Below are 22493 nucleotides of genomic sequence, written 5' to 3' on the forward strand. Positions count from 1 at the left end.
ATTGACTGTATTGCTGTAATCGTAAACTCTCAAGGTCAATGTTTAGTTTTTTTACCACTTGTTAAATGTGGCATCTTATCATTTACATTTCATCTTTACTATCTTCAGATCAAAAGTACACTACAGCAAGTCAGCAAGATAATGAACAATGAAAATTGTTTTGTCACCCAGTAACCACATTTTGGCAAGCTTTCTCCCAGACATTGGTGAAGAAAGGTAATTATAACATTGGAAAATAAAATATCACAAAATAATTGTTTCTTTGAACATTTTACACTGATTTAAGTAACTTAGTCTTGATGATTTAAAGTTTATAAATTTAAGTAACTTATCTTTTTTGTTTATTTAACTGAAGACATAGCAACAATTAAAATGTGAAGCAATGCAGCATGATTAGCAAATAGCGAGGCAAGCTTCATTTTAAAGAATGTTATGAAATAACTGTGAAATCATGATATATATTATTAATTGCAGTTAACCTAATTACTGACAAATTAAGGAAGGCCGTAAATATATATATTTTTAGGCCATGCCGGCCATCTTTGTGGAATGTGTAGCACGTGTTGTGGCGAGACTCGCTATTTTTGTTAGAAAAATACCGGTAAGTATTTATTTAAAAGAGAATGGACTTAAAAATAAAGATAAATATATTTTTTAAGAACACAGCACATGTGTTATCCTGGATAAAATAAATAAGAAACTAGCATAAGTGAGTTGTATTTAGTGGAGATAAGAAGTTGTTATTCGCTGTCCTTCCCGGCGTCCTAACTGTGAATGTTTGTCTGCAAAGTGCCATAAATGCACACATCAACTTATATAACACACAGATAATGTAGTCGTCAGTTTAGGAACTGTACATTTTCTAGGTCACAGGGGTCACTGAACTCTGAATGAAGTTTAGGCCACGCCTCCCGCCGTCCATAGCAACAGTGGAATACTTCTTGAAGTATTGTGCCCCCGTTTGATATAATAATAATAATAATAATAATGGATTAGATTTATATAGCGCTTTTCTAGACGCTCAAAGCGCTTCACAGAGAAGTGAGAACCCATCATTCATTCACACCTGGTGGTGGTAAGCTACTTTCGTAGCCACAGCTGCCCTGGGGTAGACTGATGGAAGCGTGTCTGCCAGTTTGCGCCTACGGCCCCTCCAACCACCACCTATCATTCATCATTCATTCACCAGTGTGAGCGGCACCGGGGGCAAGGGTGAAGTGTCCTGCCCAAGGACACAACGGGCGCGATTTGGATGGTAAGAAGCGGGGAGCGAACAAGGGCGCTCTACCCACTACGCCATGCCGCCCCAATGTGTGCAGACGCTGCAGCTACTCACACAAAGCGACGGCGTTCAGCATTCCCGTGTATGGCGAGGCTCCGACGCTCTGGTAGATGATGCCGATGCGATCTTGCACGGCTCCCTTGGCGACGTCCATGTCGAGATGCATGACGAAGAAGGCCACAAAGAGGCCGTAGATCAAGTTCTGGGACAGACGCATGAGGACCCCCATGCGGTCTCTGGACAGGTTCCGCATAGTCCGCCTATAAAAAAAAATAAATAATAATTTACACGTTGTACTGCTTTGACACTTTCACTCGTCGTCACTTGCAGACTAACCTGAGCAGCACGCCCAGCTTGGCGCCGCTGCCGGGCGACTCTTTGCTCTTAAAAGGAATGGCGGCCTTGTCGTGCCTCTGCAGGCTCTGCGTCATCTTCCCCAGCATGTGCCTGTAGATGGCCGACCTCTGGTAGGAGCACGTGATCTCGTGCATGCGGCTGAAGGTGGCCGCCTCGCGCTCGCTGCTCCGTGTGTCCACCGAAGTGAAGTCCACTTAGACATTACATTACTACATGTCATTTACCTCTGACATTGTAGTTTTTTTTTGTTTTTTTTTTATCTCTACCTGACAAGTACCATAGATGTCAAAGGGGTTGCAGTATTCGGGGCACTCGTATCCACACTGGCTGAAGAAGTCCACCATCTCCTCTGGTTGTCCACAGAAGACCAACTCGCCACGACTCATCACGGCGATCCTGCTGAACACCTGCACACACAAACACCAACTTAATCATCACAGACCTTCAACAAGCCCAAACATCATAAACAGTATTAGCCTTTTATAGACATACATATTCTGCACAAGCTTGACTTATTAAGATGCATTGTTTACTGAAAAATTAAACAGATTTCAACCAGAGCATTTTTCCAAATTAAAAAAAAGTGTACCGGTAGATAAATCAGAAATTTTGGTACTAAAGGCATCAAAAAAGCATTAACTACTAACGACTATTTTATCATTTGGTGTGTAATTAAAATTATTTTTGGAAAGAACAAAGTCCTATTTTAATTATTTCTTTATTTTAAATGTAACAGTATTTTTATTTAATTACCTAAATATATATTTATCAATGTATTTATATTAGTTATTGTTTCTTACCCTGAAAAGTTCAGAGCGAGGTTGGTGGATGGTGACGATGACGATGCGGTTCCTGCGGGCCAGCTCGGCCAGCAGCACCACAATCTGATTGGCCGTCATGCTGTCCAGGCCTGTGGTGGGCTCGTCCAATAGGATCACTCCTGCAATAACGTCATAGCCCATCCGACAAGTACTGTAAGTTTTTTGTTTTTTTTTAAGAAACTTTCACTTTGTGCAGATAAGCGGTGCCTCTTTTTTCCTGACTTCATGACTCTAATTAGGACAATTAAAAGATTGTCTCTCTGCATGATGGAAGCCAAGTGGAATTAAGGTTTAATTGTCAGATTAATTTATTTCCTGCTTGATTGGAGAGGCAGCAAATGAAAACGGGTGTGTGTGTGTGTGTGTGTGTGTGTGTGTGTGTGTGTGTGTGTGTGTGTGTGTGTGTGTGTGTGTGTGGTCATTGTAATCCTGAATGAGGACGGAGACCTTCATCCTCAGCGGAGTTCTGATAAAAGAACCCTGAGCTCTCATTGTGCTTTGATAAGCTGGACTCTACATTCATTGCTCTCCTCCATCCTTAGGACGTGACTTTGGAAAGTCTTCAGGGAACTTGACGAGATGCACGGTGTGTGTCGGTGGAGGAGGATTTGAAGAGGAACTCACGGGGGTCCTGTAGGAGCTGGCTGGCGATGGAGACCCTCCTTCTCTCGCCTCCAGATATTCCCGGGAAGATGCGGCCTCCGATGACGCTGTGGGCCACATGACTCAAACTCAGCTCGGCCATCACTGCTGACACCTGAGGTCAGAGGTGAAAGGTCAGAGTGGTTGTCGCTCGTCATCACTTCCAATAGCATTGTATTTAATATCGTCCATATTACTGTATCAATATACATTACGACCTCTGTGACACAGGATAAGCCATAATTACACCTGATGATTATTATAATTATGTGAATGCTGAGAAGCAGCAGTTTTAAATCCTACATATCTCAACTGATTCAAACCATTAACACGTTCAACCAGTGGTTCTTAACCTGGGTTCGATCGAACCATAGGGGTTCGGTGAGTCGGGCTCAGGGGTTTGGCGGAGGTCAAAACACACCCGACTCATCGTGTAAATAAAAACTTCTCACTATCTGTGTATTACGGATACGGCAACAGCAGAAGTCAGACTGATTTGCAGGTGTGTAATTTGTTGTGAGTTTATGCACTGTGTTGGTTTTGTTCTTTGAACAAGGTGATGTTCATGCACGGTTCATTTTGTGCACCAGTAAAAAAAACATGGTAACACTTTAGTATGGGGAACATATTCACCATTAATTAGTTGCTTATCAACATGCAAATTAGTAACATATTGGCTCTTAACTAGTCATTATTAAGTACTTATTAATGCCTTATTCGGCATGACCTTATTATAACCCTAACCCTCTAACCCTGGCCCTAACCCTTTAACCCTAACCCTAACCAAATAACTCTAAATTAAGTCTTTGTTACTTAGAATATGTTCCCCTAGTGTCCAAAAAACTCTAAATTAAGTCTTTGTTACTTAGAATATGTTCCCCATACTAAAGTGTTACCAAAAACATATAATAACTTTGTCTTGAATTTGAAAAAAAAGGAGGGTTCGGTGAATGCGCATATGAAACTGGTGGGGTTCGGTACCTCCAACAAGGTTAAGAACTAATACTGAACATTCCAACCAACAATTTTTTCAGTTTCTAAAAAAAAATTTGGGGGGGGGGGGGGGGATTCCCACTTTACAATACCACTGTGTGCCTACTTCTCCCTAAATTTTCTATTGATTTCAAATTTTCCAACATTCCTCTTATTCAGGACAATTGGGATATTTCTTTATTCTGAAAATTTCCCGATTTTCCGTAACATTTATTCTCTATCAAAAATGTTACGACTTCCACATTTCTCAACCGATTCCAAGCGCTCCAAAGTCACAATACACATTAGCCGTGTTAGCATGTTATCATGCTAACTTATTTTTTGCAACATTTTTAGCGTGTACACATCAGTCGTATAAGTTGTGCTTGACACATGTTATCTGTTACCATGTTAGCATATTAACATCAGTGTGCTAGCTTTTTAGCTAATTTTGCAGGCGTATACCTCAAAGTCATAAAGTTGGTACTTGACTGTTAGCATGTTAACATTAGCATGTTAGCATACTAACACTAGGATGCTAGCTTTTTTAAGCAAATTTTTAGTCATAAGTTAGTACGTCACACATGTTGACATTAGCATATTAACATAGCATGCTAGCTTTTTTAGCTATATTTTCAGTTACACACTTTAGACTCATAATTTGGTACTTTATGCATGCTAAATTATTTTGAGCGTATTTTGCAGGTATACACAACAGTCATTTAAGATGGTATTTGACACATGATAATTGTTAGCACGTTAACACTAGTCTTCTTCATCGTATGGGCAGCTGTTTTCCGGCACCCGGACCTGAGGCCGAGGGTCTATGCCTTTTACCACCCCAGGCCCGGGGGGCCCTCCCGTTCATATGTCAGGACACACAGAAGTGAGCCAGGTCACCGAGCAGTCATCCAGGTCCGCCAGGCCACGCAAACCATTAGGAGCACGATAAATCGGGCAACGCAGGATCACGTGGTCGGCAGTCTGCTCCTCCGCGCCACACTCACACGTCGCGTTAGGTGCTAAGCCCCACTGGAACATGTTTGAGCGAAAGCGACCGACACCAGTTCGGAGGCGGTTAAGCCTCACCCAGGCCACTCGTGGTAGTGAGAGGCCTGGTATTGAGCCGGTGTCAGGTATGAAGTCACGGAGTCTGGAGGAGATGGTATGCTCCAGGTCCGTGCTCCATTTGTGATTCGCCCAGTGAGCCGCCCTGATGTTGTTGTCACTGCATTGCTGCAGGAGCTTCAGGGCGGCTGGTACCAGTGGGTCTCTGGAGGGGAGGCGGGGCGTTGGCTCTGAGGAGAGTGTGAGCCTTTCATGGAGCAGGTGGTTCTCATCCATGTTTGCCCGGCCCGCCAGAGTTGCTACAGCACCTTGGCGACGAAGCTCAGCGGGTTGGATGCCTGCTAAGATGGGCAGTAGCTCCACAGGGGTGGGGCGCAGGCATCCAGTGATAACACGCAAGGCTTCGTTGATCGGGACATCAAGTTGTTTAGAGTGAGCACTGCGCGCCCAGACAGGTGCGCAGTACTCAGCAGTTGAGTAGACCAGGGCAAGTGCTGCTGTTCGCAGAGTTCTTGCCCCGGCACCCCAACCGGACCCGACCAACCGTCTCAGCAGTGAGACGCGGGTGTTGAGTTTCTTGCGTGTTGCCAAGAGGTGTTTACGGAAAGTGAGCGACCTGTCCAGGGTGACCCCAAGGTATTTAGGGTCAGGGCGAGGGTCTTCAGGTGTAGGACGAGGCCGGCATAGGGTAAGGGAAGCCCCATCCGGCTTCCGCACCTCGAACCTGATCTCACGATCCGCTTCCCAATTGTATAGGTGGAAAGCTTGTGTCACCGTCTTGGATTCGCTGAGCTTCAATCTCCAGTTATGGAGGTAAGCCACTAAAGTCTCCATGTCCTGGCTTAGAGTTCCCTCCAAGGCCTGCCAGTCCCTGTCGGAGTGCAGCAGCGCGAGATCGTCTGCGTATGCGAACCTCCGTGAGACTGTGGCAGGCAGGTCGTATGTATAGATGTTATACAGGAGGGGAGCCAGGACAGATCCCTGGGGGACGCCATTTTTCAGGCGCCGCAACCTGCTTTTATCTCCGTTACTGGTGGTGAGAGTAAAGCTGCGGTTCCAGACAAGCTCCATGATCATTTTGACCATGTGCCTGTCTGGAAGCAGGCGGAGAAGTTTGCAGGTGAGGCCGCGGTGCCAGACTGTGTCATAGGCAGCAGTCAGGTCTATGAAGACGGCACCGGCCTTCTTTTTCGCCTCAAAGCAGTCCTCGATGTCCTGGGTAAGGAGGGCGACCTGATCCACCGTGGACTTCCCACGTCGAAAACCCGCCTGCTCCCGGGGGAGGTGGGGGTCTATGATGGGCTCGACACGGGCGTGAATCAGGCGCTCGAGGACTTTAAAGGGGACGCAGAGCAACGAGATTGGTCTGTAGCTCGTTACGTCATCCTTTGGCTTGTTCGGCTTGGGGATAGCGACAACAGTGGCCCTTCTCCAAATCCTGGGGATCCGGAGTTGGCGCAGGCAGGAAGACAGGAAAACTCTCAGCCAGGACTTCATTGCAGGGGCAGCGTGGAGCACGAGTTCTGGGCAGATGTTGTCAGGCCCAGCAGACTTGCCTGGTTTGGTATACTGGAGGGCAGCTGTGAACTCCTCCGGTGAAAACTCACCGGAGATGTTACACTCGCTAGATGTTGTTGTCCTCCAGAGGTCTGCAGTTTCCTGGCGCACCGCCCGGGAAAAATCTCGATTTATCCCGGTATATGCCCCGTTTTTCACAACCTGTGCTGCAATAGCATTTGCGGTAACGGGGCATGTTCGGGGTGCGCGCTCAGACCTACCAGTCAAGTTGTTCAAAGTGCTCCACGCGATACGGCTAGTGTGCGAGAAGTCGATGGAGTGGACTGCCTCTTTCCAGCGCTGGTGCCTCTTCCTTCCAAGAGTGGAAAGAAGGGCAGTGGCTGAATTGTTAGCCTCCGGGCCATAGGGAGCCCGGAGGAAGGCGCTGTAGAGGGTCTCGCACTCGCCATCCCAGCATGGTTTGTAGTTCTTACGCCGGCCGCGTGGGATGGCTTTTTTGGCCGCAGATGTTAGTGCCCTACAGAAGTCCTGGTATGCCTCGTCCACGTTGGGTGTGTCTGGTGGTGGGAGACACCGTGTGGACTTGTTGGTATGGAGGCGATAGAGTTTCCAATTGGCCTTCCGGAAGTTCCATCGCTTCATCGGTCCGCTCGGAACTGTTGTCACGAGGTCGGGCACCGATATCAGTGACGGTCGGTGTTGCGACCTGGGGAACATTCCTAGAACACGTCTGTCGGGGAGCTGGGTGTCCACACCGACACTCACGAAAGCCAGGTCAGGGTTCGTGTCAGTGTTATGCCGAGCGGAGTGAAAGCTGGCTGGGCCCTTCGGGTTGTAGAGAAGGTTGAGCGAGTTGCGCTCTGCCCAGTCAGAAAGAGTTTCCCCGCTCGGTGAGGTGGTACTGTATCCCCACCGTGTATGCCGGCAGTTGAAATCACCAGCATATACACACGGTGGTTCAAACACTGGCAGTGACACTGGCGTGAGTTGTGAGGGTGGTGGTTTGTAGACGTTGACAATTTTGATGTCGCCAACGTCCACTCGCAGCCACTCGATCTCGGAGTTGTCCGGTGATCGATCGGCGAGGGTCCAGCTCAGATCGTTGTGGACAAACGTGGCAAGGCCATGCTTCTTGCTCAGGATTGACCCAGCTAGCGTGAAGTTGGTGATCGCTAGCTTGTCCGCTGTTGGGCGGTGGGTTTCCTGAAGGAGGATGACCATGGCTTGGGTGGTGTGGGCCATGTGCTCGATGACGGATGTTTTGGCATCTGTGAGCCCTTCAACGTTCAGTTGCAGTATTCTTGGTTGGAGACCGGCAGCAGTGTTGCTACCAGATCTCCGCCCAGACTGCCCCTGGACGCCAGAACGGGAGGGTACCCGAGTTGAAAGTTTTTTGTTTCGCCGCGTTGCCATGGAGTAGAGCAGCGCGGTTACTTGCAGGGATCACGGCGTGAACGTAAACTTTCTCGATCCCCCTTAACACTAGTATACTAACATTAGCATTTTAGCTTTTTCTTGGCTAAATTTTGACTCGTGCGTTGGTACTTGACATTTAAAGTTAAAGTTCCAATGATTGTCACACACACACTAGGTGTGGTGAAATTTGTCCTCTGCATTTGACCCATCCCCTTGTTCACCCCCTGGGAGGTGAGGGGAGCAGTGGGCAGCAGCGATGCCGCGCCCGGGTATCATTTTTGGTGATTCAACCCCCAATTCCAACCCTTGATGCTGAGTGCCAAGGAGGGAGGCAATGGGTCCCATTTTTTCAGGGCGGACACTCTAACCACTAGGCCACAGAGTAGGTTACTAATTAGTTATAAGCATGCTAGCTTTTTTAACCTACTTTGCAGGTATGCAACTTGAAGTGGTATATTTTGTTATTTGATGCTATCAATCCCCATAAAATTCAGCTTTTTTTATTTACCTTTTCTTGCAATTTATCCTAAAAAAAAATTCTGATACCATTTTTTTGTCCGCTACGGTAGCATTTTAAATCAGGTGATATCAATACTGTCTTGTTTGAGTAATAGATTTGTATGCATGTACTTTGTTTAATATAAACATGGACCATGATTCAGTTTGTGCAATACTGCTGCTTTTTTTTTCATTTAAGCTTTACATACACATAGCTTTTAATAGCAATTTTCATTGTTCATCGGCAGCACCTTTTTAAAGATTCAAAATAAAATGGAATAAAGTGAAACTTTTGTACCAGCGTTTAAATCTGAGTCTTATATAGCAAGATACCATCCTTAATACATATGGACGGATACATGCATAGATCACTCAAACCAGTATTTGACTGTATTAAAGGGTTAATTTATTAAATCGGGTCCATTTACAGTATCTCTATGGCATGTGTCTGAAGAAGTCCCACCTTTTTGTGTATGGCTTTAGCAGAGTGTTTTCTGAGAGCCAGCTGGGCAGTGTAGGTCAAAGTCTCCTCCACTGTCAGATAACTCAGCAGGTTGTCACTCTGGTTGGTGGACACACAAGACAAATACAATATTATTGACCATCAGAGGCCCATATATGTATTGATTTTGCTTGAAAATAACTTTAGTCCACACACACACACTTACACACACAGTTTGAACCTCAATTAACTCATTGGTCCAAGTGCACTTCTTTGCGGTCTCTCTTGTGAATGACTTTAATATCAGCGGCTCCTATCTGCTGCTCATCTGCAGCTTAGCAGCCAAAGTTAATGACAGGGCTTATGGAGAGATGATGGAGACGTGTGTGTGCGTGCATGCGTGTGTGTGTGTGTGTGTGTGTGTGTGTGTGTGTGTGTGTGTGTGTGTGTGTGTGTGTGTGTGTGTGTGTGTGTGTGTGTGTGTGTGCACGTTATCAGCGAGCAGGGAGATAATTCAAAAAGAAAGCATGGGCTTTTTTAAGACAGTGTTTTTTTTTCTAATTCAGGCTTTGGATACACTCGAGCACCTCTCATTGAGCGATTAAGAGCATGAGGAGGCCATGGAGGACCTCAAAGTTAATTTCACACAAAGTACACACTGCGGTACGACTTTTGCAAAACACCCTCCGTTTGCTGACCCAAATAGGTGTGTGTGTTAATGCATTACCTGCAGCACGTAAGAGAAACAATCCTGGTACTCCTCTCTCGCTAGTTTCCTCCCGTTAACAAATACTTCACCCGACAGTGTCCCAGAGTTTCCGATCCTCCCTGAGATGGCGTCCAACAACGTTGTCTTTCCGGAACCTTTATAATAGACACACACATTTGGGAATATTATGTTGATTCCAATCCCGGACGAGCCCCCACTTGTTACGGCTGGCTCAGAGCCGCAATGTCAAAAGGGAGTCGAAACTGAAGATAAAAGTGCACAAAACTGAGGTTAACCGAAAGAAAGTATCCTAAACAAAAAAGAAAGCTAACATAAATGTACTAAACGAGACTGGAGCAGGTTCCAGCCAACAGCCAAGGCAGGACCGAGCAGAGCAGAGGCAGAGCAGGGATTGAGGTCACGGAGTTTCCATCTGATAACCCTTGGACTAAAATTGTTCAATTTCTATATAAACGACATTTGTAAAGTTACAAAGGACTTAAAGTTAGTATTATTTGGAGATGAAACACTGCGTTTTGTTCAGGAGAAAACACACAAAAATATTAACGGAAAAAATTAACAAATTAGAAAGATGGTTTGACAAAAACAGACTATCTTTGAATCTCAGTAAAACTAAAATAATGCTATTTGGTAACAGTAGAAGAGAAAGTCAAACACAATTACAAATACACGGAGTAGACATTAAAAAGGTAAAAGAAAACACATTTTTGGGTGTAACATTAGATGATAAAATGAACTGGAAATCTCATGTAAAAAAATATACAACATAAAGTAGCAAGAAACACATCAATAATTAATAGAGCAAAACATGTTCTAGACCAAAAATCACTTCATATTCTTTACTGCTCACTTGTCTTACCATATCTATGTAGAAATATGGGGAAACAACTACAAGTGTGCGCTTCATTCACTAACGGTGTTACAAAAAAGATCAATTAGAATAATACATAATGTTGGATATAGAGAACATACAAACCCTTTATTTATTGAATCACAAATATTGAAATTCAACAATTTGGTGCATTTGCAAACAGCTAAAATTATGTACAAAGCAAACTATGACCTGCTACCCAAGAATGTACAACAATTCTTCTCAACAAGAGGAGAAATATAACCTTAGAGGAAAATCTAATTTAAAACATTTGTATGCTCGTACAACACTTAAAACCTTTCGCATATCTGTATGTGGAATTAAATTATGGAATGGATTAACCAAATAAATCAAACAAAGCACCAAAATGATTCAGTTTAAGAGACTGTTCAAACTACAAGTGTTCACAAAGTACACAGAACAATAATTATTATGAACATCTTGAACCTTTTTATTTTATTTTATTTTTTTATTTTATTTATTGAGACAAAGATTATTTATGTATTTAATATGTGTTTACATACTATATTATTTATTTGTTCACTGTTCTGTTACAGAAAACAAGGAAATAGGATAAAATTGCTATGGTATGAAAAGGGGTAGGATTAAATAAGCTCAGCTTCTTCCTACTCCTTTTCGGATGTGCTGCAATGAAACAACTGGAAATATCTGATGCATTACATTGCATCGTATGCATGTTCGAAATAAACTGAAACGGCACTGAACTTTTCAGATGATTATGCCAAATCAGCTGCGAGACCTGCAAATAAGGCAGAGGGAGAGAGAACAAGCAGGCCTCCGCTCTGAGCCCATTCCTACAAGGCTCCCACAAGGGGCCGTAACATCTTACATTACTTTTTTACATGGGGAAAATATTTAAATGCCCCACCACATCTAGCAGATGGTGCTTTAATGTATCACATTAATATGTAGGAAAAAAACATGTCCCTTGACCCTTACATTATAATAATGAACTCAACTCTCCCTGTTTATATTGTTATGTTGCCAGGGAAAGCATAATGGGCAAGGCTGAAATATACACCATGTTGTGCTCAGGAATTCTGCCAAGCAACCAGCAAACACAAACATGTGAGATGAGCAGAAACAACAATAAAGACTCTAAGCTAACCGGAGTTGCCCAGGATGCCCATAATCTGCCCGCTGTCCACATGGAAGGAGACGTCGTTAAGGATCTGACGAGTCCATCGCTTCCTGTAGGAGGGCAAGTCCCACCAGGGCCCCACACGCTCGCTGCAACACACACACATTTCACATTACACATGCCAAAAGTTAGCAGTTCTATATGTCCACTGTTCTCTTTATATACTTGACAGAGTACTAGGAAAAATACTACAGCACTTGAATTGATTGTCAACACCAGGATATTTTTGGAAAAACAAGCCCTCTGTATGGTGCAAACCTCTGCCAAAGCTCAACGATAATAGTGGTTAATTCTTTAGTTAGGACCATAGAACTAAGACCCAGGGACCACTAGGTAAACAGTCAAGTAAAACAAGGTCTCGAGTACTTACAATAGGTTACAACTCGGGTTAAATCCAGGGGTAGGTTTAGAACTAGAACTGGTGTTACAAATAGGAGTTCGGTCTGAGCGTTACCTAACAGAGTACAACGTCATTCTAGCACGCCACCTTACAGAGTAGAACATAGTTCTAGAATGTTACCTGACATGGTAAGACAGTTTTCTACAATGTTACATGACAAAGTAAAATATATTTCTCGAGTGTTACCTAAAAGAATAGAACATCATTCAAGAATGTTACCTGACAGAATACAACATCATTGTTGAACGTTACCTGACAGAATACAACATCATTGTAGAACGTTACCTGACAAAATACAACATCATTCTAGAATGTTACCTGACAGAATACAGCATCATTGTAGAATGTTACCTGACAGAATACGTCATTCTAGAATGTTACCTGACAGAATACAACGTCATTCTAGAATGTTACCTGACAGAATACAACATCATTCTAGAATGTTACCTGACAGAATACAACATCATTCTAGAATGTTACCTGACAGAATACAACATAATTGTACAATGTTACCTGACAGAATACAACGTCATTCTAGAATGTTACCTGACAGAATACAATATCATTCTAGAATGTTACCTGACAGTATACGTCATTCTAGAATGTTACCTGACAGAATACAACATCATTCTAGAATGTTACCTGACAGAATACAATATCATTCTAGAATGTTACCTGACAGAATACAACATCATTCTAGAATGTTACCTGACAGAATACAACATCATTCTAGAATGTTACCTGACAGAATACAATATCATTCTAGAATGTTACCTGACAGAATACGTCATTCTAGAATGTTACCTGACAGAATACAACGTCATTCTAGAATGTTACCTGACAGAATACAACATCATTCTAGAATGTTACCTGACAGAATACAACATCATTCTAGAATGTTACCTGACAGAATACAACATAATTGTAGAATGTTACCTGACAGAATACAATATCATTCTAGAATGTTACCTGACAGAATACAATATCATTCTAGAATGTTACCTGACAGTATACGTCATTCTAGAATGTTACCTGACAGAATACAACATCATTCTAGAATATTACCTGACAGAAGACAATATCATTCTAGAATGTTACCTGACAGAATACGTCATTCTAGAATGTTACCTGACAGAATACAACATCATTCTAGAATGTTACCTGACAGAATACAATATCATTCTAGAATGTTACCTGACAGAATACAATATCATTCTAGAATGTTACCTGACAGAATACAATATCATTCTAGAATGTTACCTGACAGTATACGTCATTCTAGAATGTTACCTGACAGAATACAACATCATTCTAGAATGTTACCTGACAGAATACAATATCATTCTAGAATGTTACCTGACAGAATACGTCATTCTAGAATGTTACCTGACAGAATACAACATCATTCTAGAATGTTACCTGACAGAATACAATATCATTCTAGAATGTTACCTGACAGAATACGTCATTCTAGAATGTTACCTGACAGAATACAACATCATTCTAGAATGTTACCTGACAGAATACAACATCATTGTAGAACATTACCTGAAAAAATACAACATCATTGTAGAATGTTACCTGACAGAATACAACGTCATTCTAGAATTTTACCTGACAGAATACAACGTCATTCTAGAATGTTACCTGACAGAATACAACATCATTCTAGAATGTTACCTGACAGAATGCAACATCATTGTAGAATGTTACCTGACAGAAAACAAAATCATTCTAGAATGTTACCTGACAGAATACGTCATTCTAGAATGTTACCTGACAGAATACAACGTCATTCTAGAATGTTACCTGACAGAATACAACATCATTCTAGAATGTTACCTGACAGAATACAACATCATTCTAGAATGTTACCTGACAGAATACAACATCATTCTAGAATGTTACCTGACAGAATACAACATAATTGTAGAATGTTACCTGACAGAATACAATATCATTCTAGAATGTTACCTGACAGAATACAATATCATTCTAGAATGTTACCTGACAGTATACGTCATTCTAGAATGTTACCTGACAGAATACAACATCATTCTAGAATGTTACCTGACAGAATACAATATCATTCTAGAATGTTACCTGACAGAATACGTCATTCTAGAATGTTACCTGACAGAATACAACATCATTCTAGAATGTTACCTGACAGAATACAATATCATTCTAGAATGTTACCTGACAGAATACGTCATTCTAGAATGTTACCTGACAGAATACAACATCATTCTAGAATGTTACCTGACAGAATACAACATCATTGTAGAACATTACCTGACAAAATACAACATCATTGTAGAATGTTACCTGACAGAATACAACGTCATTCTAGAATGTTACCTGACAGAATACAACGTCATTCTAGAATGTTACCTGACAGAATACAACATCATTCTAGAATGTTACCTGACAGAATGCAACATCATTGTAGAATGTTACCTGACAGAAAACAAAATCATTCTAGAATGTTACCTGACAGAATACAATATCATTCTAGAATGTTACCTGACAGAATACGTCATTCTAGAATGTTACCTGACAGAATACAACGTCATTCTAGAATGTTACCTGACAGAATACAACATCATTCTAGAATGTTACCTGACAGAATACAACATCATTCTAGAATGTTACCTGACAGAATACAACATAATTGTACAATGTTACCTGACAGAATACAATATCATTCTAGAATGTTACCTGACAGAATACAATATCATTCTAGAATGTTACCTGACAGTATACGTCATTCTAGAATGTTACCTGACAGAATACAACATCATTCTAGAATGTTACCTGACAGAATACAATATCATTCTAGAATGTTACCTGACAGAATACGTCATTCTAGAATGTTACCTGACAGAATACAACATCATTCTAGAATGTTACCTGACAGAATACAATATCATTCTAGAATGTTACCTGACAGAATACGTCATTCTAGAATGTTACCTGACAGAATACAACATCATTCTAGAATGTTACCTGACAGAATACAACATCATTCTAGAATGTTACCTGACAGAATACAACATCATTCTAGAATGTTACCTGACAGAATACAATATCATTCTAGAATGTTACCTGACAGAATACGTCATTCTAGAATGTTACCTGACAAAATACAACATCATTGTAGAATGTTACCTGACAGAATACAACGTCATTCTAGGATGTTACCTGACAGAATACAACGTCATTCTAGAATGTTACCTGACAGAATACAACATCATTCTAGAATGTTACCTGACAGAATGCAACATCATTGTAGAATGTTACCTGACAGAAAACAAAATCATTCTAGAATGTTACCTGACAGAATACAATATCATTCTAGAATGTTACCTGACAGAATACGTCATTCTAGAATGTTACCTGACAGAATACAACGTCATTCTAGAATGTTACCTGACAGAATACAACATCATTCTAGAATGTTACCTGACAGAATACAACATCATTCTAGAATGTTACCTGACAGAATACAACATAATTGTACAATGTTACCTGACAGAATACAATATCATTCTAGAATGTTACCTGACAGAATACAATATCATTCTAGAATGTTACCTGACAGTATACGTCATTCTAGAATGTTACCTGACAGAATACAACATAATTCTAGAATGTTACCTGACAGAATACAATATCATTCTAGAATGTTACCTGACAGAATACGTCATTCTAGAATGTTACCTGACAGAATACAACATCATTCTAGAATGTTACCTGACAGAATACAATATCATTCTAGAATGTTACCTGACAGAATACGTCATTCTAGAATGTTACCTGACAGAATACAACATCATTCTAGAATGTTACCTGACAGAATACAACATCATTGTAGAACATTACCTGACAAAATACAACATCATTGTAGAATGTTACCTGACAGAATACAACGTCATTCTAGAATGTTACCTGACAGAATACAACGTCATTCTAGAATGTTACCTGACAGAATACAACATCATTCTAGAATGTTACCTGACAGAATGCAACATCATTGTAGAATGTTACCTGACAGAAAACAAAATCATTCTAGAATGTTACCTGACAGAATACAACGTCATTCTAGAATGTTACCTGACAGAATACAACGTCATTCTAGAATGTTACCTGACAGAATACAACATCATTCTAGAATGTTACCTGACAGAATGCAACATCATTGTAGAATGTTACCTGACAGAAAACAAAATCATTCTAGAATGTTACCTGACAGAATACAATATCATTCTAGAATGTTACCTGACAGAATACGTCATTCTAGAATGTTACCTGACAGAATACAACGTCATTCTAGAATGTTACCTGACAGAATACAACATCATTCTAGAATGTTACCTGACAGAATACAACATCATTCTAGAATGTTACCTGACAGAATACGTCATTCTAGAATGTTACCTGACAGAATACAACATCATTGTAGAACATTACCTGACAAAATACAACATCATTGTAGAATGTTACCTGACAGAATACAACGTCATTCTAGAATGTTACCTGACAGAAAACAAAATCATTGTAGAATGTTACCTGACAGAATACAATATCATTCTAGAATGTTACCTGACAGAATAAGTCATTCTAGAATGTTACCTGACAGAATACAACATCATTCTAGAATGTTACCTGACAGAATACGTCATTCTAAAATGTTACCTGACAGAACACGTCATTCTAGAATGTTACCTGACAGAATACAACATCATTCTAGAATGTTACCTGACAGAATACGTCATTCTAGAATGTTACCTGACAGAATACAACATCATTCTAGAATGTTACCTGACAGAATACAACATCATTCTAGAATGTTACCTGACAGAATACAACATCATTGTAGAACATTACCTGACAAAATACAACATCATTGTAGAATGTTACCTGACAGAATACAACGTCATTCTAGAATGTTACCTGACAGAAAACAAAATCATTGTAGAATGTTACCTGACAGAATACAATATCATTCTAGAATGTTACCTGACAGAATAAGTCATTCTAGAATGTTACCTGACAGAATACAACATCATTCTAGAATGTTACCTGACAGAATACGTCATTCTAAAATGTTACCTGACAGAATACAACATCATTCTAGAATGTTACCTGACAGAATACGTCATTCTAGAATGTTACCTGACAGAATACAACATCATTCTAGAATGTTACCTGACAGAATACAACATCATTCTAGAATGTTACCTGACAGAATACAACATAATTCTAGAATGTTACCTGACAGAATACAATATCATTCTGGAATGTTACCTGACAGAATATGACATCATTCTAAAATGTTACCTGACAGAATACAACATCATTCTAGAACAGTGGTTCTTAACCTTGTTGGAGGTACCGAACCCCACCAGTTTTATATGCTCATTCACCGAACCCTTCTTTAGTGAAAAATAAAACTTTTTTTTTTTTTAAATTCAAGACACATTTCTATGTTTTTTTACTGGTGCAGAAAATGAACCGTGCATGAACATCACCTCGTTCAAAGAACAAAACCTACACAGTCCATGAACTCACAAAAAATTACACACCTGCAAATCAGATTGAAAATTAGAGGGAACATTGTTTGGGGGTATCCATAATACGCCGATAGGGAGAAGTTTTTATTACACGCTGAGTCGGGTGTGGCTTGACGGCGGAGGCTCCACCGAACCCCTGAGGCCGACTCACCGAACCCTTAGGGTTCGATCGAACCCAGGTTAAGAACCACTGTTCTAGAATGTTACCTGACAGAATATAACATAATTGTAGAATGTTACCTGACAGAAAACAACATCATTCTAGAACGTTAACTGACAGAATACAACATCATTCTAGAATTTTACCTGACAGAATACAACATAATTCTAGAATGTTACCTGACAGAATACAACATCATTCTTGAATGTTACCTGACAGTAGAACATAATTCTAGAATGTTACCTGACAGAGTAGGTAATCTTTCTCGAATGTTATCTGACGGAATAGAACATAAATCTAGAATGTTATCTGACAAATATATTTTTAGAGAGTGTTACCTGACAGAATAGAACATAATTCTAGAATGTTAACAGACTGAATAGAATATTTTTATAGAATGTTACCTGACAGAATAGAAACTTTTTCTAGAGAGTCTTACCTGACAGAGTATGATATCTTGCTGACACTGAGACAGCAGCGAGGTTCCGTCCTGTCGTCTCCTCCATCTCTCATCACCTCGGACACACACTCTTTGGCCTCAGTCCCTGGACCAGTCGGGTCCAGCTGCACCGAGTAGAGTCTGCTCATGTCTCGATTCAGCTGCAAACCTTCTTTCCATATGACCCCGTTGTCTTTGGTCCGCTCTGTGCTCTACCTATCTAACAGCTGCAGCGCCATAAACACACTGCAGTCTGTTCGCTTTATCGCAGGGAACTTTGATCCACGCTTGTATAAAGAAGGCAGGACGCCGAGTAAAACGACTGGCCGTGTGTCCTCGAACACAGCACGGAGCAGATGGCAGAACATGACTTTGGAAGAGCGTGAGAAAAGTAGTTCCTGTGGAGTGAAAAAGCGTAGACGTTAAAGACAAGAAGAAGAGAACGGCGGGGATGAGAGGTTCATTCACCTTTTGACCTGCCAAACATTGAGCTACATGTTGCAACATGGTGGACACTGACAGAAGCTTCACTCAGGCCAACGGATCCTCACAGGTCAGTCGTGGACACTACGTTCACTGCTCCATTTCCTTGTTTTTTTTATTATTATTACTGATTTTAAAATCACAAACTATTTATACAGTTTTTTAAACTAATTTATTAGTTTCATCATATTTCCTTATTTAATTTATTACTGTGTATTTATTTATTTGTTACAGTTAAGTACTTACAGCACGGCCTAAACAATCTTCTAATAGAGGATGCAACAAAAAAAGTTTCTTAAAAATTACCTACAAATAATTGTATCCCTATGTTTATGAACTTACAATAATTATTGTTCATCTTAATATTTTTTTTACTTTGGGGCTAGTTTCACTTTTTATTAGTAAGTTAGTTAGCGGAAATACTTATCCTCACTAATTACCACATTTTAAGTAGGGACTAAACAAATCTACACATTTGTATTTGTTTTTAATAACATTTGTTGACATTTCCTCAGTGCATAAACAGCCTATGTTTCCAAACTTTGATTACCAGGAATTGTTTCAACTAATTAAAATAATACCTGGTAATTAGTGGGATTTGTGTTTCCGCAAAGTTAGGGGCAATGTATTGAAATTAGGCTAGTGACCTCATGGGGTGAAGAGAGATGTATTAGTTATATTGTGTGTGATATCATAACCACATTCACACATATCTATTAAGATGTACAATTTGGTGCGGAAATTTAGAATTTTGGGGGGGGGGGGGGTGAATAATGTCAATGTATAAATCACAAATAAAAACAGAAGGGGGCAAAAACATGCTTCGGATTATCATAAGATTGTCATAAAACAGTTACAGCACACTTTTGATTTTAGAGGACATGTTTCAGTATTATATCAAAGATTCACTCAGGGCAACCAACTACCGGTACATAAAAACACATAGCATCCTGCACAATTTAGGATAAAAATGTAATTTATAAAACAATAATGCTCAGTTTTAATTTGTTGATTGTGCAGAAACACAAAGATGGTGTAACCAAGAGTGTGTTTTCTCTGCAGCAGCATGCAGACACACAATTGTTCTCCTCAGAGGAGGACAGCAGTCTGTACTTTACGTACTCAGGCAACTGTAACCAGCTGGAGGTTAACAACCTGCACTATGAGGTGACAAAACACACACACACACACACAAAACCATTGCTTGTTACTAATTGTGTGAGTGTAGGTGGACACAGCAGCTCAGATTCCGTGGTATGAGAGGCTGTCAGAGTTCAAGTTGCCGTGGGAGATTAAAGGAGACAAGCAGACAGCCATCAACAACCTCAGCCTGCGTGTGTGCAGTGGACAGATGTTGGCCATTATTGGAAGTTCTGGTACACAAACCCACACACACGCTTATCTGTGCCAATGAAAATTGAATAAATAACTGTACCTTTTTTTTAATTATAACTCATTGTTTTAAAATGTTCTCTTTTTTTCTAAAGGAAAAACTAATATTGCAACATTTTCATACAAGTTATATGCGCAAGGCACAAACATATAAAAATAATATTAATTATGTAAAATAATATGCCTATTTTAACCCTAAATATTTAATACACTTTGAATGTTTCCAATTGTTAAAAATAAATATAACAAATATCTCATGTATTCATTTGTAATTTGTATAGTATTTTTTAAGGCCTAAAATTGCTTAAGAAAACATTTTACTATTGAAAAACAAATTCCTAGAAAAAATGTATAGTTATATTTAATTTGCTATTACATTTATCTTATTTCATGTATTTGTTAGTTTTGTTTACTCTGACCATGTATTCAAATAATGTAAAATACTAAATAAGCTATTCATAAAATCCACAACACAATTCAATCAACACTGTATAACAGTGGTTCTCAACCTTTTTTCAGTGATGTACCCCCTGTGAAATTTTTTTTAATTCAAGTACCCCCTAATCAGAGCAAGGCATTCTTGGTTGAAAAAAAGAGATAAAGAAGTAAAATACAGCACTATGTCATCAGTTTCTGATTTATTAAATTGTATAACAGTGCAAAATATTGCTAATTTGTAGTGTTCTTTCTTGAACTATTTGGAAAAAAAGATATAAAAATAACTAAAAACTTGTTGAAAAATAAACAAGTGATTCAACTATAAATAAATATTTCTACACATAGAAGTAATCATCAACTTAAAGTGCCCTCCTTGGGGATTGTAATAGAGATCCATCTGGATTCATGAACTTAATTCTAAACATTTCTTTAATCTTTAACATCAATATTTATGGAACATGTCCACAAAAAATCTAGCTGTCAACACTGAATATTGCATTGTAATGAATGGAATAGCCTACTTGATTTGATGTTCAGTTTATGAACTTACATTCATATTTTGTTGAAGTATTATTTAATAAATACATTTATAAAGGATTTTTGAATTGTTGCTATTTTTAGAATATTTAAAAAAAATCTCACGTACCCCTTGGCATACCTTCAAGTACGCCCAGGGGTACGCGTACCCCCATTTGAGAACCACTGCTGTATAAGGTACAGTAGTTAAATCACAATCATAAATAAATAACATGCCTGAAAGTTGTATTATATGCTGCTTGGACAATGACAATAAAAAGGTAATTTTATTCAAACTGAAACTATTACTTTGATTATTATTATTATGATATTAGTATTGGATTACTGTGCAGGTGTACCAAATAGTGTGTTGCATTTTATCTGTGAAACTACCAGAAAACATTAAAGAGTTCAGCAGAAACTATTCACACTGTCATGCAGGCTGCGGTAAAACGTCCTTGTTGGACATCATCACGTGTCGAGACGAAGGCGGCGCCGTCACCTCTGGCCAAATTCTGATCAACGGTCGACCCAACACGGCCCAGCTGGTGAAGAAGAGCATCGCTCACGTGCGGCAGGACGACCGCCTTCTTCCTCACCTCACCGTACGCGAGACCCTCGCCTTTGTGGCCAAACTGAGACTGCCCACGCACTTCACGCAGACCCAGCGGGACCAGAGGGTAACGTGGAAACAACCAAATCCTCCATAACTGGCTTGATCAGTTCATGATTCGCTGACAAAGATTATACTCTTCTGTTGGGACAGTGTAGTGCTTCGCTTTGCCGACTGACAAAGTCGGTACACCTTTTGTTCTAGTTTATCAGGAATAGGCTCCACCCCCACATGTGACAATAAACAGGATATAGATCATGTACACAGTACTGTATGGCAGCTCTGCTGGGTTTTAGGACTTTACTGCAACAATCAGTCTAAGATCTTCTATATGACAAGACCACTCTACTTGTTCTTGGGATCTACTGCAAAAAGGTGATTCAAAGATCCTCTATATGACAAGAGCTCTTTGCTGTTTATAATGACACAAAAGTAAACAAAACACAAGTATCAAATATTCTCTGTACAACAAAAAACAAGAATAAGATCTTGTCAAAGATTCTCTATAAGACAGGAGTGTGATGCTGTAGGACTTCACTGGAAAACCCTAATCAAGATCCTCTATAATGCAGCAGTGTGCCGCTGTTTTTTTTTTTTTTCAACTGCAGTCAAATATTTCCTATGTGACAGGAGTGCTCTGCTATTTTAAAATACAGATTGCAAAAATTATAGTCAAAGGTCTTCTATATGACAGCAG

At 40.1% G+C, this 22493-nt stretch overlaps 2 protein-coding genes across 7 annotated transcripts in view; one reads left to right on the top strand and one right to left on the bottom strand.

The window, feature by feature from the left end:
• The window catches only part of abcg5 (ATP-binding cassette, sub-family G (WHITE), member 5), a 43328-nt gene that overhangs the window by 7254 nt on the left and 13581 nt on the right, over positions 1-22493 (bottom strand). For 2 of the 4 annotated variants that reach the window (XM_062059055.1, XM_062059053.1), the window contains exons 1-9: positions 18355-18909; positions 11747-11868; positions 9744-9880; positions 9038-9136; positions 3085-3217; positions 2440-2579; positions 1917-2046; positions 1619-1832; positions 1337-1542 (exon numbers count right to left, since the gene is read on the bottom strand). In XM_062059055.1, coding sequence (XP_061915039.1) covers positions 1337-1542; positions 1619-1832; positions 1917-2046; positions 2440-2579; positions 3085-3217; positions 9038-9136; positions 9744-9880; positions 11747-11868; positions 18355-18503 — 1330 coding nt within the window. In that variant the 5' untranslated portion in view covers positions 18504-18909. Of the gene's footprint in view, positions 1-1336; positions 1543-1618; positions 1833-1916; positions 2047-2439; positions 2580-3084; positions 3218-9037; positions 9137-9743; positions 9881-11746; positions 11869-18354; positions 18912-22493 lie in introns of those variants that run through there. The other 2 variants (XM_062059054.1, XM_062059056.1) reach the window with 2 other exon arrangements.
• Positions 1-22493, top strand: part of abcg8 (ATP-binding cassette, sub-family G (WHITE), member 8) — a 42166-nt gene that overhangs the window by 2246 nt on the left and 17427 nt on the right. Inside the window, exons 2-7 of one of the 3 annotated variants that reach the window (XM_062059050.1) lie at positions 2449-2613; positions 3003-3236; positions 18626-18907; positions 19858-20004; positions 20066-20213; positions 21625-21863. In XM_062059050.1, the coding sequence (XP_061915034.1) occupies positions 18860-18907; positions 19858-20004; positions 20066-20213; positions 21625-21863 (582 nt within the window). In that variant the 5' untranslated portion in view covers positions 2449-2613; positions 3003-3236; positions 18626-18859. The remainder of the gene's footprint in view (positions 1-2448; positions 2614-3002; positions 3237-18625; positions 18908-19857; positions 20005-20065; positions 20214-21624; positions 21864-22493) is intronic. The other 2 variants (XM_062059051.1, XM_062059052.1) reach the window with 2 other exon arrangements.

This window comes from Entelurus aequoreus, linkage group LG09 (genome assembly GCF_033978785.1).
Source record: "Entelurus aequoreus isolate RoL-2023_Sb linkage group LG09, RoL_Eaeq_v1.1, whole genome shotgun sequence".
Taxonomy (NCBI): domain Eukaryota; kingdom Metazoa; phylum Chordata; class Actinopteri; order Syngnathiformes; family Syngnathidae; genus Entelurus; species Entelurus aequoreus.